The sequence below is a fragment of the Hippichthys cyanospilos genome, chromosome 6 (genome assembly GCF_059441005.1).
Source record: "Hippichthys cyanospilos isolate Australia breed blue-spotted pipefish chromosome 6, RoL_Hcya_1.0, whole genome shotgun sequence".
Taxonomy (NCBI): domain Eukaryota; kingdom Metazoa; phylum Chordata; class Actinopteri; order Syngnathiformes; family Syngnathidae; genus Hippichthys; species Hippichthys cyanospilos.
The window spans coordinates 9707501-9723790 of NC_142374.1; the positions used below are offsets into that span (position 1 = coordinate 9707501).

Consider the following 16290-nt stretch of genomic DNA (forward strand, 5'->3'; position numbering starts at 1 on the left):
ATTGCAATTTTGTGTCTTCAATTATCTGCCTTGTACTTGGACTTGAAGTAGAATACTTTAAGAGTCAAAGTGCTAAAATCATTCATTCTGAAAGGCGAGTACTGCCTATTTATGTCAATGCGAAGCAGTAGTGTTTTGAAAATGGACTTCATCAGACTAAACCTGAGAAAATGTATTCAGAAAGCACAGTATGCTTTGTTGTTATGTCTTTCATCACTGATAATATTCTATGTGTTCCCCTCAGAGATTCAGTGACCTGAGTGCATCTCTTCCTCTGGTTCAAGGCTTGATACCAAGGTCAGTAAAGCGCTCAAAGGAATTCAAAAACAAAACACTTTTTTATTGATCAGTGCTGAATAATATCCACTTTGCCTTGTTTCCTCCACCATCAAGTAAGTCAGACGTATGAATAATTTAAGAGCTCATTTTTATTTTATTGGTTTAATGGAACTGGTCTTTGTGTCCACCTCTTAGCGCTCCCCCAAATCGCTAAGGCACTCTAGCATATGAACACAGTACATATTAACGTGTCCTTCCTAGAAAGTAGGGCACATGTCCACAGCCAATTGAGATAAATAAGTTCACAAATCATGTCTTATGTTACAACAAAGGTCATGCACGTACTGTAACAAAATCTTAAGAGACTTAAGTCCTTTAAACTTGAAGTGTTAAGAAATTCTGTGGTTTTCCAGGCATGATCGAGGTCTGAGTTACCTTCCTCCAGGAGAGGCCGCAGGCTCCGGGGAGCAACTCCATCTCGACAACCTTTACTCCAGCAGAAGCCCATATGCCGATGAGCTGCCTACATCGGCTCGGCCGCGGCCAGTAGGGGGCGCGACGGGTACAACTGGAAATCTTACACTTTACTGTTTCATTGTATTTACAGTCGTTTAAGACAGTAAATGCAAAATGTTTATATGACCCTAAGAGATGAAAATTAGAATATATGTTGCGATACAATACCCCACAAATGAGACTTAAAAACTTGGCATATTGGTATACAGTTTTTTGTTGTTAATGGGGACCGGAAAACACCCGCAAAAAGTGAATTCTGTGTAGTATGATTACACCTTGTTAATTGGGACTGTAACTGTGTACAAATGTTTGAGTCACGATTCTATCAATTTACTTCAAAGTTTAAACAAATACTGCATGTACTCACCCATTGTAAATGAAACACACAATTTAGTGTTGGAGCTTGGTTTGTTTGGTTTAGAAAGCTTTTATTTGTTGTTTTAATCAGGGTGCACGAGTCAAGTCAGCCTTTTCTTACAGTACATTAATTAAGGTGTTGGAGTGAGACACAAATGGTATCGGTACAGTAAAGATTGACTTTCAGAAAACAGACGCACAACAGAAGTTTGAACAAAATGACAATGTTTACAGAAGACTGATACTGTAACAAATAAAGCCTTGACGTGTGTGTTTCTGTGTGTATGCAGGTGCTCAACTTCATCATCTTACACAGGTTGGCCTATCTGGTCGTATGAATGGTTATCCTGCTGGGGTTAGGAGTTATCCAGGCCAGAATGGAGGCATCGGCTGGAATAACTACCATGAGGACAGTTACTGCATAGCACAACCAGATAACAGTGCAGTGAGTGTAACTCAAGCTTCTAAATTATTCTTCTATTTTACCTATGATCTATGGTCAATATTATTTCGTTCAAGTGGTTTCTGAACGGTCATTTAAATTGAGTTAGGTTTTTACTGGTATAATATTGTCATTGATCCAGGCAAAAGGAAATGGGGTACATATAGTCTTAGAGTGGCTCTTGTACTTGTAAATGAGACTTTCTTGAGAATTTCGTCATGTTTTTTTAGACAGACTAATTTATTGTAACCAGTGTAGTATGGTGCTGTGTACAATACATATGAAACATTGCAACATGACTTCCAGAACACAGTCTCCTATTTTCTTAAGTGAGCAGGGGTTTTTGCCATCTTGTGCCATTTTAATGTGCTCTTGCACAAAAACCTCACATAAGTGATTATTTTTAAGCCAATAGCTAGTGAGAGGTTCCATATAAATAAAGTAACAATTATTATAATAATAAACACACACACACACACACACACACATACACTAATACTGCAGGTGAATTTGCAAATATTGAATGGCGTATAGTATGTGTAGGGACGATTTATTGCCTGACAAATCATCTGAGAGCCGGTCCAACTTAGACTCCGACATTTCATGTCATGTCCTGACTTCTTCTTCTGTTCCAAAGATGCCCAGGCGTGTCCTCGGAGAGACGTCAGCTCCTCCCGCCCACCTGGACAGCGGGACGGGTTGCCTGTCAGCTCCCCTCTCACTGGATGCAACCCCTCCCCCCCAGTCCTCCGCCTCCTTGATCAAGGCCATCCGTGAGGAACTTTTACGCTTGTCGCAGAAACAGGGTTACCACAGCTGAGGTAGCTCCGAATCCACCATGCTTCCTGTGGAAGCACACCAAGAAGCAAAGCAGGGAGAGTATCTTGCTACATGTCAATATTAAGGTGGCTAATTCATGTTTCTGGATGCACTTTTGAGGTTAATAATCAACCAAAAGTGTTTTGAGAATGAAATAACTTTCAGTATGTCACTATGGGACAGTGTTATTACATGAAGAACAGTATGAGGTCAAGGATTCCGATCTATGTGAGATTTAGGTAGTCACCCTAATGTGATGTTCGTCATACACGCATTGTTAAAAAAACTGGTTAACCTCCATCTCATCTGAGTAATGTTTTGCCATCACACTGTGGAGGTGTTCATCTCGCTCCATCCTTCACAACCAGCGAATCAGTATAAACTCAGAGGAGTGTGCCCTACACACTGTCAACACATTATGCTACCTACATCTTAGCTTAGCTATCTTAGAGTTAGTCTGTTAGTCTGAGCTGTTACTTCTGGACTTTTTTGGGCTATTTGCATTTGATCCTTTGAGGTTTTACATGTTTTAGTAATAATGTTTTGAGATGTAAAGCTCTGAAAAGCCTTTAGATCATCCGTTTTCAAATGTAAATCATACAGCCAACATCACATGTACTTGGCAAACACTTAGGTGCTCTGCTTAGCTATGTATAGCTGCATCAAATGCAGACTAGACTACTATGTGCGGGTCTGGTAAATTTATTGAAAAGAACAGAAAGGAAAAAGGGTCAGGTGATCAAGGATACGCAGACCTACAAATGTGTTTAATAAATCATCTGTTTCATGCAGTATTTGATTTTTAATGCCTTTTAAAAACAGGGTACTGTATTTGTAATTAATGCCTTGCTCATGTGCTTTTGATGTTTTTTTTTAATTGCCCTTGCATTGTGTTTTGTGCACCATAAACCAATTGGAATACAGTACTTGCTTCATTCCCTTACATGTTGAGATTATGTGGGACCTGAAGATCATTTAAATAAAGCAAATAACAAAATGTTTATTCTATAATCCTGCGGCAGGCATGCGTTGCAGTCCTGTACCATCACTGTCACCAACATCATACTGTATGTATACCTACATAAATTAATATGCATCATAGTAACTTCAATAGAAAACCAGGGCTTTAGAAGTCACACATATATGTACATAAGAAAATAGCTTAATCAAGCAACATTTAATTTCTGGAGCATTTAAAATAAATAATCTTTTTGTATTTTTGCCGTTTCATTTTGCTACCGTTGATTTAATTACTGATAAACGCAACAATCACCATCAAAAACACAAATAAATGTTTGCGTTCATCAGTATGGATCGCAAAGTGCCTCATTATTGGAAAATAAAATCCACCCTTTTTTCTTTTCTTAAGAAGACTTAAATGGCTCTCTTGCCCTCTGAGCCCACCACTGGTATAATCCTGGTTTAGAATGATTGTTACGTGTGACTTGTAAATAGAACTCAAATTCTGTATATTTATTAGCCTCCTTAGTTGTTTGAAAATGTAACAGGCCTTTGGGACTCCCCAGAACAGATAAGAACTTGAGACATACAGTATATCATCCTTCAACTGTGACAAGGGGAGAATTTGAAAAAATGCAGACTACTTTCACTGTTAGGGATCCTTGGGTAACTTAAAGGGGAATGCACACCGCTGACTATCGACATTTTAACAGATTTTATTAAGTGTGCGAGACACCACACTTGATGAAGAAAAAATAATCCACGTGTGTTTTTACTGCCTTTTTATGGTGCGGTGTACTCTAGATGGCCAGCCAGGTCAAATTTTATGTTTTAAGGATGATGATTTCGGCTCAGGTGAGAATTGACCTGCAAAATGCTAAGAGTTTAGTCGCTCAACATCAGTGACGGACTCTTTGGCCTTGCAGAAAATAGTGTTGACTACACATTTTGAATCACAATAGGAAACGCTGACCAATACCCACAATTGTCGACCTAATTAAGTGTTTCGTATATTAGGACACGCGACTGACACAGCTCGGTACAATCACTTTTGAGCACCTTCTCTTCTGGAAGGAAGGGAGGGAAAATACTCAAATTTGGTCTAGTTAGTGATTATTTATCGCTATGTGTATGTCTAGTCTGGGTCCGTTCAGAGTGTGACCTCTATTTTCAGTACCATGTGTTTTGTCTCCATCTGCTGTTTTTTTTTTTTCCAAATTTGCATGTGCTTCAGCTACTGTTGTACTGCGTCTTTTTTGCTGTCTGTTTCGCAGTTTATTTTCACGGCATAAACTGTGATATTGCGTATCCCCGAAAATTAAAATACCTCTATCAGTAATTTGAATTCGGTCACGGAAACCACAAGGAAAGCATGGTGTAATATGACTTGCGGTTACTGTAATTACCACAAGTGGCCACAGTGGGGAAGCAGATCCTAAAAAGAATGAGTGCACCTACAGTTTATGCTTATGTTTAAGATTAGTCAATTGATCAGTTGTGATCCTTTTTTTTTCTTGCTCGAATTACGTTTTTGGTGTTTCAAAAAAAACAACAACAACAACAAAGTTATATTGATCCAATAGCCTGTATTTGTATAAGATCACGTTAACGTGCATCTTCAGGATGTATCCAGTTGTCTCTCATCTCATCAGACGCCTCGTCTCTGTAATCCCATTATAGGATCTATAAATCCACTGAGTGATGCAGTGAAACAGTGCAAATCCCAGCGAAGTCTACTGCGGGAGGGCACGCTGTGAACACTGGCGAGCATATTTTTAAAACTTCAACAGTCTTCCCGATTCCATGACATGCACTGGAGTACAGGAAAATGATCACAATTATATTTTTTGATTATATTCCGTTTTTTTAATCTGTGATATTTAATCTCAAATGCCGCACTTGACAGTGTCGAACAACTGTAAAGCAAGAGATTACACTGCAGATAAAAGTTACAGACACAAAACAATATAAATCACCCAGTATGATGTTTTATGATAAATATAAACATAACGAAGTATTGAGCCCTTCTTTTGAATGAGAGCGATTGAAATTTGAAACATTCACAGTAATTGCATGACTATAAACTGTCACGTGCATTTTTTTTTAAGACTTCTTCTGTAGGTGGGAGGGAAAGGGTCCAGATTGAGTACCCTCTGACCCCTTGGTTAATCCTGTCTGTGGACTCAAGTCCTCTCATACTGGAGCGCAACAAAAACACACCTAGGAGTTAATCTGGATCATGATGGTCATTACAGCCTGGGTGGCCAGCCAATGAGGGGCGTGTATAGGTTGAAGGACCAGGATAGTAGTGGTTGTCCACTGTGGGAAGGAGGAGTCGAATAAGCACTTCCAGCCACTGACCTTGGAGCAGGAAGCTCAGGGAGGGAGGAAGGAATTTGCATGGTGTGAATGTGAAGTACCGCAGAGAGTTCAGGAGCTCTTGCTTTTGTCAACAGAAAGGCAATACAGCATTGTAAGTAGAGATTCGCCATGTATATGTGTCTGTATGTGTCTCAAGTTACTTGTCAAGAGTTTATAAATGCTGGGGGGGGGATTCTGAAGCAGATTGAAAAGGAATGAGAGGTTCAATGCTAGGACGTTTAGTGTACTGTACTCTTTCACCGAACATATGACATACTGGTGTGTTTATTGGTCCTGACGATAATTCAAAAGGCTTCCATTTAAAATGTGTAATGAATATGCATATTGAAGTGCTAGTTCCATTGGCCATCCTGTATTATTGTATGTTATTACCTTTCCCATCACACAAATGCTCCATTTACTGTAGCCTCCTGTGTTTTTTTTTTTTTTCTGCTGATGAGTCAAAGGAACCACTGCAGCATCTTTCGGCCACACTCAGCAGTATCCAGCTGTGGGCCGGCTGCCACTGGATGGTGTCACTGGTTCCAGTTTTAGAACTGGAGAAGATGCTCTTCTGGGAAAGCAGATCCTGATTACCCCCCCCCCACCCCATTACAGCCTGAGAATTTCAAGATATGCGCCACTGAAAAGCTTTTGAAGTGTACTCAGGAGATTTGAGCACATTTCGTCAGCATGTGTGAGATCATTTAAATATATTTTCAAGTTTTGTTTTTCCTAATAGGCCTTACCTCCCTGTGTCTCTTTACAGGATATGATGGTACGTAAAATAGTGGATGAGTTATGTATTGTATGCAAGTCATGCAATTTAATTGCACACTTTTGCGGTGCACACTTTTGCGGTGCAGTAATTGTACCTTTTTTCATAGACTAGCTTTTGTGTTCCAAGATGATCATTTTTAGTGGACATAAAGGTGTCAAAAATGCTTACACTTTCAGGTTCCTGAACCCGATATAGTGCGGTCCCATAGTGATAACAATACAATTCTGATCTGATTTTCCCGAAAAGAAGGCTGTCCCCTAAAGTTTCATACATGCATACAATGACTTTGCTTTCTGAGCTATGTAGGCAAATGTTCAAAGGTCTATAGAGCATGTCGGTCGGTGATGGTGGTGGTAGGCGGTGTCTTTCCTTTTTGATGAAAAACTAATCAATTTGCTCTTGTCAGCACTCTGTCTGAAATAAAAACATTGCTTCGCTGCCCTCTTGCAGCATCCTGAAGTGAGGAAAGAAGCCTTTTTATTGTGAGGGAAGAAGCTTCGTAGATTCTGTATGGCCTTGTCTAATAGGAGGACATTGCTTTGTGGCACTTTTTTTTTCTTTTGCTATTTGTGGCAGGGGCCTCTCTACAACTGTAACACTATTTTGTCTTTGTATTTTTTTAGCACTCTAGATGCCCACTGGCACCATGTCACATCCACCTTGGGACAATGACAGACATCTGTTTTGGGCATATGTCTGCAAAGATGTCACTATGTGTGTGGTGTACTGTGTTAGTCATTGAGTGCACCGCAGACTAGAAAAGCAGTACAAACACATGCAATTTTTTGAAGGTTAAGATGCTAAAAATGTGTGTACCCCACTAACTTGCAGTTACACTTAGAACCTAGTCCTAAAGCAAATCGTCTTGCATCATGTCGCACAACCATCACACTCCCCTTTTGTGTACACTTGCTAGCCCCAAGGTCACGGTACAAGTTATCTCCATCCCTCCTCCTTTCCCCACAATTTGTGTCAGGGGGCACAGTGTGAGATTGTACTTGGCTCTGCTGAGTAGGAGGCCAAGCTCATGTGATGTTGGAGTGAGAGAAGGGGAGGGGGATGAATAGCTGTCATTCACAACAGAGGGCCTGGTTGCTGGGCAGCTGCCCTCTGCTTTGACTTCACTCACTGACTCTTGACTGTCAGCTGCCGTCTGCCTTCTTCTTGCTATCCCCTCAGAGAGCCGGTCAACATGTGTACCGCTCTTAGTGACAAAGGAGGAATCATGTATATGACCCATGTGCACGGCTATGAAGGAGTTTAAATAGTCACCTGTTGTCTGACATCAAGGTTGTTTTTTGTAATGCAAATGCTTCATATAGACAAACTGACAAGGCTCCATTGGGGCTGCTCTTTGGAATCTGCTCTTTGTTTTGTGATCTAAAACGCTCCTTGTTACCAATGTCATCAACCTTGTGCTGAGCTCCATCCCATTGTTTTTGCTTGTGTCCGGGTGTGTGTCAAATAGATCAATATGGTATAAAAATGTGTGTAGGGCAGTGCTTCTCAATTATTTTTTGCAAAGTGCCACCCAGGAAAGAGAAAATATTTTGCTCCCATCATCAACTCACCAAAGATAAACTGATGTACAGTATGTGTGGTGATGCACACATTATTCGAGCTGAGGTTCACAGAATTGCTGTCTAAGCAGAAGGAGCCTTCAAGCTGAGCGCTCACTCTTCACCAGATGGATGAAAAAAGCCAAACACTAGCAGTTCGCAGCAGGAGAAAGGGGAAATCATGTTCCTAATACTTTTATAATCATCCATACCTCTTTACTTTCTTCTACCCCTTGAGCTATGGACAAGTTGTCTTTTTGACTGTGGGAATCTCCATTGCTTTGTTATGTTTAAATCTTGGCTGGACATCCAGGATGTGACAGGGTTTGTTTTCTCAGCAATCCCCTGATCACACGTCCTACATTTCAAAGTAAAATTGCATCAGTGATAGTAGCCTGCAGCAGACGTTGTGGAGCCACGTTTCGGATGAAAATAAGCTGAGGTCCACAGTCCACTGTCATCCATTTAATCACACCCCTCTTATATCCTTACTCACCCAACTTGCGCCACACCCACAGTGGATGATAAATGCCTGCTCACACTGATGATGGTGTCGTTCCAATGGATGACGTCCAGACACGTGCACTGTAACTTCTATTGGCAGCAAAACGATCATGGTTATTTTCAAAAGAATTGGCAGAGCAAGAATGACTCAATGTCTCACAAACCGCAGTAAGAGAAAAAAAAAAAAGGCAGCGATAGACATGATTTCATGTCATTAATGACTGATTATCACATCTATGTGAAATAGGAAATAGAATGTGTCGACTCAAAGGAGGATTCCAAACTATCTATGTTTCTGGTTAAATAATGTTCTTTGTTTAATTTCTACACTATGACACAATTCGCTTCCTTTCCAAAGGATAACTTTTTTTTTTTTTTTTTTTTTTTTTTTGAGATGAAGAAGAAGAAATGTAAGTTCACATACAAAGCCTCAGTGCGCCCGTGAGTCTAATAAGGACAAATGGCAATAAAAGTGGATGGGTATTGCTTCATTGTAGCTATTAGGGCCATTGATTGTAATAGTTCATAGCATTGCAAAGCATAGTATATCTTGCAGGTTTTATGATATACATAATTTGCTCAGTTAATGTATTGTCCTTTTGTGCATCCGTATTCTGCTTCTCTACTTCTTCAGTCAATGCTGTAATGATGGGTGATAACTAGACAATTAAAAAAAAACGTTTTGATTATTTTTCTAAATACTAATACTTTTTGATCTTTCTGTCGCCTTCAGTTGGTGTTTGTTGTGGGTTGGTATCGGGGTTTCATGTTTGTTTTTGTTGTTTTGGGACTTTTTCAGAGTTTTTAATTGTTGTGAGTTGTGTTTTTTTTTTCACGTGTTTAGCGTTAGGGTTTGTGTTTTGTTTGTTTTGTTTGTTTTAGGGTTTTGTTCTTAGGCTGCATTTGGAAATTCAATGTGACACCCTCACTTACCTCTGAGAGTGCAAGTATGCAGAGAGTCTTTAACTGAATTTATAAACATTTTGTTGTCACGTCCACTCAAATCTCTTGTCATGGAATCTTGTTTTCCTGTATTGCCTCCTGCCTAATGCTAGGATGCTCTCCACTTGGATCAGTTTTTTGAATAGTCGCCGTACTGTAGCAGAGCATACCAGTAGGGTATTTATAAACACACCCTTGTGAGATTATCACTATATACCACAAAATCGTTCCACCCATCACTCTTTATGGGTGAGATTGAGTCTGTCTTCAGCAGAGAAACTTGGGAAGAAAATCGGAGTACCCCATGCAGGAATGGTTTAAAATATGACCTCAACGCCATTCTTCATGAACTAGCAAGTAGGCTGACATGCAGAAAGAATAATGGCAAGCACACTAATCCTCTGGGTCAGTTAAGGTTTTCTCAACCGAAAAAAAAATCACAGTTGTCCTTTTTAATTTAAAAAAACCAGAACAGCATCAATGTGCTGAGATGCTGCAAGTTCAAGCAATGTATGATATCAAAGTGCATCAGGGATCCATCTGTAAAAAAAAGCAAAGCAGACCTGGCACAACACCACACAAGGCTTCTTCACTTCATTGAGGTCATTCTTCCATGTTGAAATAATTGTAATAGCTTAACTCTGACGTGAATTTCTTCTCTTCTACTACAAATATGAGTGAATGGGTCCATTCTTGGTTGGTCTGTTTCTTATTCAGCACGTTATGATGATTTACACTGTAAATAGTTTTAAAACAATGTGTTCTTTTGCTGCCAGAAAGGATGGAATATTCTGTAATTGAAACGTGGTTTCCAGCAAAGATGTACAACAGCTTTATCGTCATACTAAATATGTTTTACTCCCACTGCGTGCATGACTTGAGTGCCTGTTTGATTCACTTATTGAGATAGAATCTGCAGTTCCTCTTCCAACAACTTGAGTGTCACTGTGCACTAAAAATGTTATACAGTGGACTCTGTGAATGCAAACGTAGATTCTGAGATGCAGTGGTGGGTGGTGAGTTTTGGACCTGGACCTTCACTGAGAAATCCCCAACCCCACTCCACAAACATAAAAGTAGATTCAGTTTAAGGTATGAAGGGAGTTGTCCCGTGGTGATGACGCTTCTTTTTTTGTTTGTCTCAGGCACTTTGATGCACTTGGTTGTTTTAAATTTTTATTATTATTTTTTTTTTAGACTAAGTTGTAACCCATATAAACACTGTAAAAAAATAATTAACTGTTGTTGAAAGTTGATTTATATTGTTTTTTTCTTTTGTTAATTTTAAAAAGGATGCAGGTTTAGGTATACTTATAACATTTTTATAGATAATAATCTTATTTATAGTCACCGCATCAAGTGTGTGTGTGTGGGGGGGGGGGGGGGGGGGACACAAAATAATAATCATGATTATTTTGGACAATAATGATACGATAATTCATCTTGTCTATTTTGTGCTCTTTTTTAAACAAGTAGGATATCAACAAGGCTTCAAGACTTGATACTTACAAATAATAATATTCAACTAAAATAAATAAATAATGTAAATAATAATTAAACCAAATTCACAAGACATGGTGAAAATTTGGCATACAGGGCAACACAGCTAATTTATTTGCTGAGTGCAACCCAATGAAAAAATGAGGCTACTTAGAACCAAGCACATTATTTACAGTATTTTTTGGAAAGTGCTTGATTTGAAACAAAAACAAAAAAGTGTTTGACTTTTAGAATGTTATTATCCTCGAGGATCATCTAAATTAATCGTGGCAGCCAATATTGTGATCGTGATTAAAATTCAATTAATTGTGCTGCCCTAACTGAGGGTATGGTTTATTAAACTGCTGTTACGGAGTAGTAAATTGGGGGTATGTTTTAGTAAACTGAGGGTACAGATTACTAAACTGAGGCAATGGATTAGTAAATTGAGGGTACAGATTAGTTAATTGAGGGAGCAGATTACTAAACAGAGGGTACGGTGTAAAAACATTATTATTTTTTTATACCCTGGCACCAGAGGGGCTCTGTAATACACAAAGAAGCTGAAATCTAATTGGAGGAAAAAATAAAAAATAGAGATAACCCACAATTGCTTGTAGGCTGTGCAGGCAACTCACATGCTATTAACTGAGGAGAAAACAATATTGGTAATAAATGTATACAATATTTTACAAACTTTTACAAAGTTTTAAAGACAGGTAAGTGCTTTAAAAATTTGGGCCTTCAGATAATGCCTTGAAGGCTCTTAAGGCACACCACTGCTAAGACGTCTGCCATACAGATCCTAACCTGTCTGCCATGCTATGCTCTCCATATCATACAGTAGGCTCCTTCCCTCCTTGTCTTGGTCATCCCGGCATTGTTATGCAGTGAGTCTAGCACCCTTTGTTCCATTTTAATCAAATTCACTCTTGTTTACTCTTCTTGATGTTGTTGAGTCAGACGTGTGAAGAGCAAACAGAGTTATGGCTATTTCATGTTTCTCTCCCACCTCAAACATCACAGAAGACTTAAGGTATAATAAAGTTCACCATAAATTCAAATACAAATACACAAAGACCATCATGCATGTGTTCAAGGACGAGTTTCTGTTGTCTTTTTGGCCCTGCTGTTCATTACAAGCGCTCTTTGTGCCAGCGAGAGATCACATGTCACAGTATTTAAACAGCTGCACATGATAGTAGTGTGTTTTGTCAGCGCCACCAAAGACAGAAAGCTAAGCTTGATAGGGCGGTATGTATGTCAATGTGCCTGGATGAATGTAAGTGAGGCTATAATGATGGTGTTGGAGGGCCAAGTTTTAGTAGTTGAAGAAAGTTCTGAAGTCAATTAATAATTGTCTTATCTGATTTTAATCCCAATCAAAATCATAGTGATTATTGTGTTTTTTATTTCCACAATCATACAGCCCTACTTGGAGACATGCTGTACTAAAAGAAAGGAAATACTCCAAGCAAATCCAATAAGGCACGACAGCTGTTGATCTTTTACCTTTTAATCAGACTGACTGATTAAATTTTTAGGGTTGTAGCATCTGCACTAGTTCTTAAATAATCATTATGACTGTTCAACTTCTGTGAAAACTATGATTTCCTTCCTATTCTATTTATTGTTCATAGTAATTTTATATGGACCCATAGGAGCAGCGCACCCTATTTTGTTGAATGCTAGCTGTACAATGACAAAAATGTTTCTATATTTCTATTTCTAAAGCCTTTCTTTTTCTATTTGGAAAGGTTGCCCAATGCCCAGTGTTCTAATAGTTAAAGGATCCAGAAAATGGACCGTGAGCGTAGCCGCACCCTGACCACTGTTACTGTTTCAGTCCTCATAGACTCAGGGCCCGAGGTCTTCTAAACACATGCAGATAAATTTAACCAGCCAGGCTGCAGATGCACAAATACCTCCAGTAACAAGAAAATATCCTCTGATTTTATGTCCACCCTCCCTTTTTTGGTGAACATGTTTACACACAGTGCCATTTTCAGCTAATTTTATGTTGCATCCACCTCCAAATGCTCTGGACCCAACCAGTGCATTTCACAAGCAGTCCACTGAGCCTGAAGTGGTTGCTGTTTACATAGGGTTATGCTTGTCCTTCAGGAGGAAATTAAACATTTAGTTTAAAGCACTGGCTGGGTTTGTGTTACCCAGAGTATTATTTCGTTATTGTGGGAAGACCCCTTTTAAGAAGACTTCAGTGGAGGAAGGCATTTCACACTAATAATTTCTTAAACTCCCAGATGCCTTTGTGCCAATTAATGTCTCATCATGTGTTATTACACAGGCTATTTGAATTTCTTATTATGGCTGTGATGTTTTTTTTCCCTGCAACATCTATAATATGTTAAGATATTTGTAAGCATTGTTTGGCCAGAACAGAGGTCTGCCGTTAAAAGAAATTAATATGTATTTATTTATTTTTTAAACAGACAAAGGGTACTATTTTTATGCTCAGTGCAAGTTTTAGTGCAAGTCTAACTGTGCACAAGCGGACTTTTCTTTCATTTGTTATTTTCCTAGCTAGGTGCAGACAGAAGTGGGCATTTGCACCGTTGTAGTAGTGAACACAGCCGAAGTTCCAAGATCTCCATCGGAGATGATGTTAAGATAGCCACTGTACAATGGGTTCTTGGAGACTACTTTCTTCGCTCGATTATGCGACTTGGTTTGAGACCACCCCCTCTCCAAATCCACCAAAATCACATTACACTAACTTTGTCACAACTGAAATTGTATCACAACTGAAACAAATTGTAGTGTACCTTCTGTCACAAAAGTGTCAGGTGTGCTGAGAGCATGTAAAAAGAAACGGCCGGAATGCCCAGAGAGGCCAAATGAGAGCTACATGGCACACATGCGCCTGTCGACCAAAATAGGTTCAACACTGTTCAGTCACAAGTTGTTCCCTTCCATTACTGCATATAGGGGTAATTTTCAAGTCAATCAAAACTAATGATCATTCGTTTCTTGCATTAGGTCTTGGATTATATTGATACATTAGAACGGTGAGCCAATGCTTTTGGTGCAGTAAGCAAACTGACTTCAGTGTTGCTGCTGTTACCGTTCTACAGTGCTCTCTGATTCGCCACTGTAGCACACTGGCCCATAAAAGCTAATGATGGCCAACCATGAACATGATGAGATCACTTATGAGCATCAGTCTACTCATCCATCATTCCTAAAGCTCGTGGTGCCTGACGGAAAGTATAACGCCTGTCTTCTTTATAACGTGACCTTCAGTATTTCAAGACATCGCTACAAAGACACCGTGGCTGGCAAGTGCAGTAATGCTGAGTCTAATGTCGTTGGAGTGTAGTTTGACATGTTTTAGTCTATCCAAACAAGGTCTTTCTTATCAACTTGTGCATTATTTTAGGTCAGGCATGTCCAAACCCGGTCCTCGAGGGCCACCTATCCTGCATGTTTTTGATGTTTCCGTCATCCAATGCTGCTGATTCAAATGATCGGGTTTGTTGTCAGGCTTCCGCTTACCTTGCTGATGAGCTGATCATTTGAATCAGGTGTGGTAGGAGGGCAGAAACCTCCCAAACATGCCGGATAGGCGGTCTTCGAGGACTGGGTTTGGACATGCCTGTTTTAGGTGAATGGCAGTGTTCACATAAAAATAATTTAAGCAGACTTAAAAGATTTTTATTGATGTAAAAAAAAATGTGCATTGTACAAACGTGTACAGTTAAATGAGTCAATATTAACCATGACTGTTATGTTGCTGCCACAAATTATGGTCATGAGGAACTGCAAGCACAACTTGATGGTGTCATGTTGGCACAGGTCATAAATCTACACTATGAATTGAATGAACACTTGGAGAATGTCCTCCACCCCCATGGTCCCTGTCAGACCATTACGTTGAACCAAATACACAAACCTGATACTCAGTTATCGAGAAAAAATTTCCAACAGTATTATCCCCGGCTGTCATCATAATTGTGGAAGAAGCTATGAGATATTATCACTCTCAGTGCACCATAGATGTCAATATATACATAACATACAACCAATCTCAGCATTTTTTTTTTCCATTTTCAAATTAAGCTGAAGAATGTTCTAATAAATGCAAATTTGCACTATGATATTGGACCCAACTAGAATAGTCTGAAAAAAGTATTTGATGGATGGATCAAAGGATGTCAAGGAATATAAAGAACATCTATAGGAAACTGCTGGTCAGTTGTGCAAACAATTAATATGATGTTGTTTTTCTTTTTTCATGTCAACATAACTTCATTAATTAAATAGATGAAGCTTTATTCTCTTTTTTTAATTTTTTTATTTAAACAGTGTTTGAGAGAGCGGTGTATATTTTATTGATGTTAAGTACTGTACTTAGTCACAGCAATAGAATAACACTGTTGCATAATTTATAGCGCTGGCTTGATCTATAACTGTACGGTACTTCTGAGTTATTAGTAAAATCTTTCGGAAACCAAGAGATTAGAAAGGAATATGACTATCTTGTTAAAAGCATTTTTTTCTTCAAATGAATGCATTAAGAAATTGGTTCAATAGACTGTTTTTCATTAATTTAAAGTATCATTTCATTCCATTTCATTTCAATGTCAGGTACCAGTAATTAACAAGGCAGAAATACACATATAAACACAATTGGACTGTCCAAGACTAAAATAACTTAAGGCCATGATTACTCAAGTATGTATTGGGAACGTGCCTGAGGCAAACAAAAATGTCTTTCCCTCAAATGACACGAAAATCCACGCTTGTCTTTCTCAGAGAGACTTTTGACTTGACTTTTGACTTTAGACTATTGTTCACACAGAATGCTGCTGGTATTGCTGACATATTTTCTTCTATATTCCATCCATTCATCTGTATTCTCTATCATGTACTTCAGTGCAATGAAATTAATCCCTGATAGTCAATGTTACTTTTCTGAAGAATGTTTTGAATAATGTTTAATTTGATTGTATTATCCATGTTTAGTATCATATCCTACACTTTTGTGGCTAATGATTATGTTTTTTTCTTAATTCTGCATACAAACCGGAATGTTGTACATAACAGATCTGTTAAATGCCACCGCTCTACAAACTATGCTTCAAATTCAATACACTGGTAAATTAATACATTTGTGACAGTGTTGTGCAAGATTGAGTTTTGGTGTTATTGCCTATATTTATAGAATAGCATACAATATTAAACAGTTAAATATTTAAAGGTAAACATTTTTACTTGGAACAGAGCTAAGATTTTTCAGACTCCATCATTTGCTGTAACTGCACCAAAGC

At 38.7% G+C, this 16290-nt stretch overlaps 1 protein-coding gene across 3 annotated transcripts in view; it reads left to right on the top strand.

The window, feature by feature from the left end:
• LOC148422092 (UPF0606 protein KIAA1549) overlaps positions 1-3723 on the top strand; it is a 27578-nt gene extending 23855 nt beyond the window's left edge. For all 3 annotated transcript variants that reach the window (XM_088417328.1, XM_088417329.1, XM_088417330.1), the window contains 4 exons: positions 245-297; positions 693-841; positions 1443-1597; positions 2232-3723. In XM_088417328.1, the coding sequence (XP_088273454.1) occupies positions 245-297; positions 693-841; positions 1443-1597; positions 2232-2414 (540 nt within the window). In that variant the 3' untranslated portion in view covers positions 2415-3723. The remainder of the gene's footprint in view (positions 1-244; positions 298-692; positions 842-1442; positions 1598-2231) is intronic.
• Positions 3724-16290: the final 12567 nt, after the last annotated feature.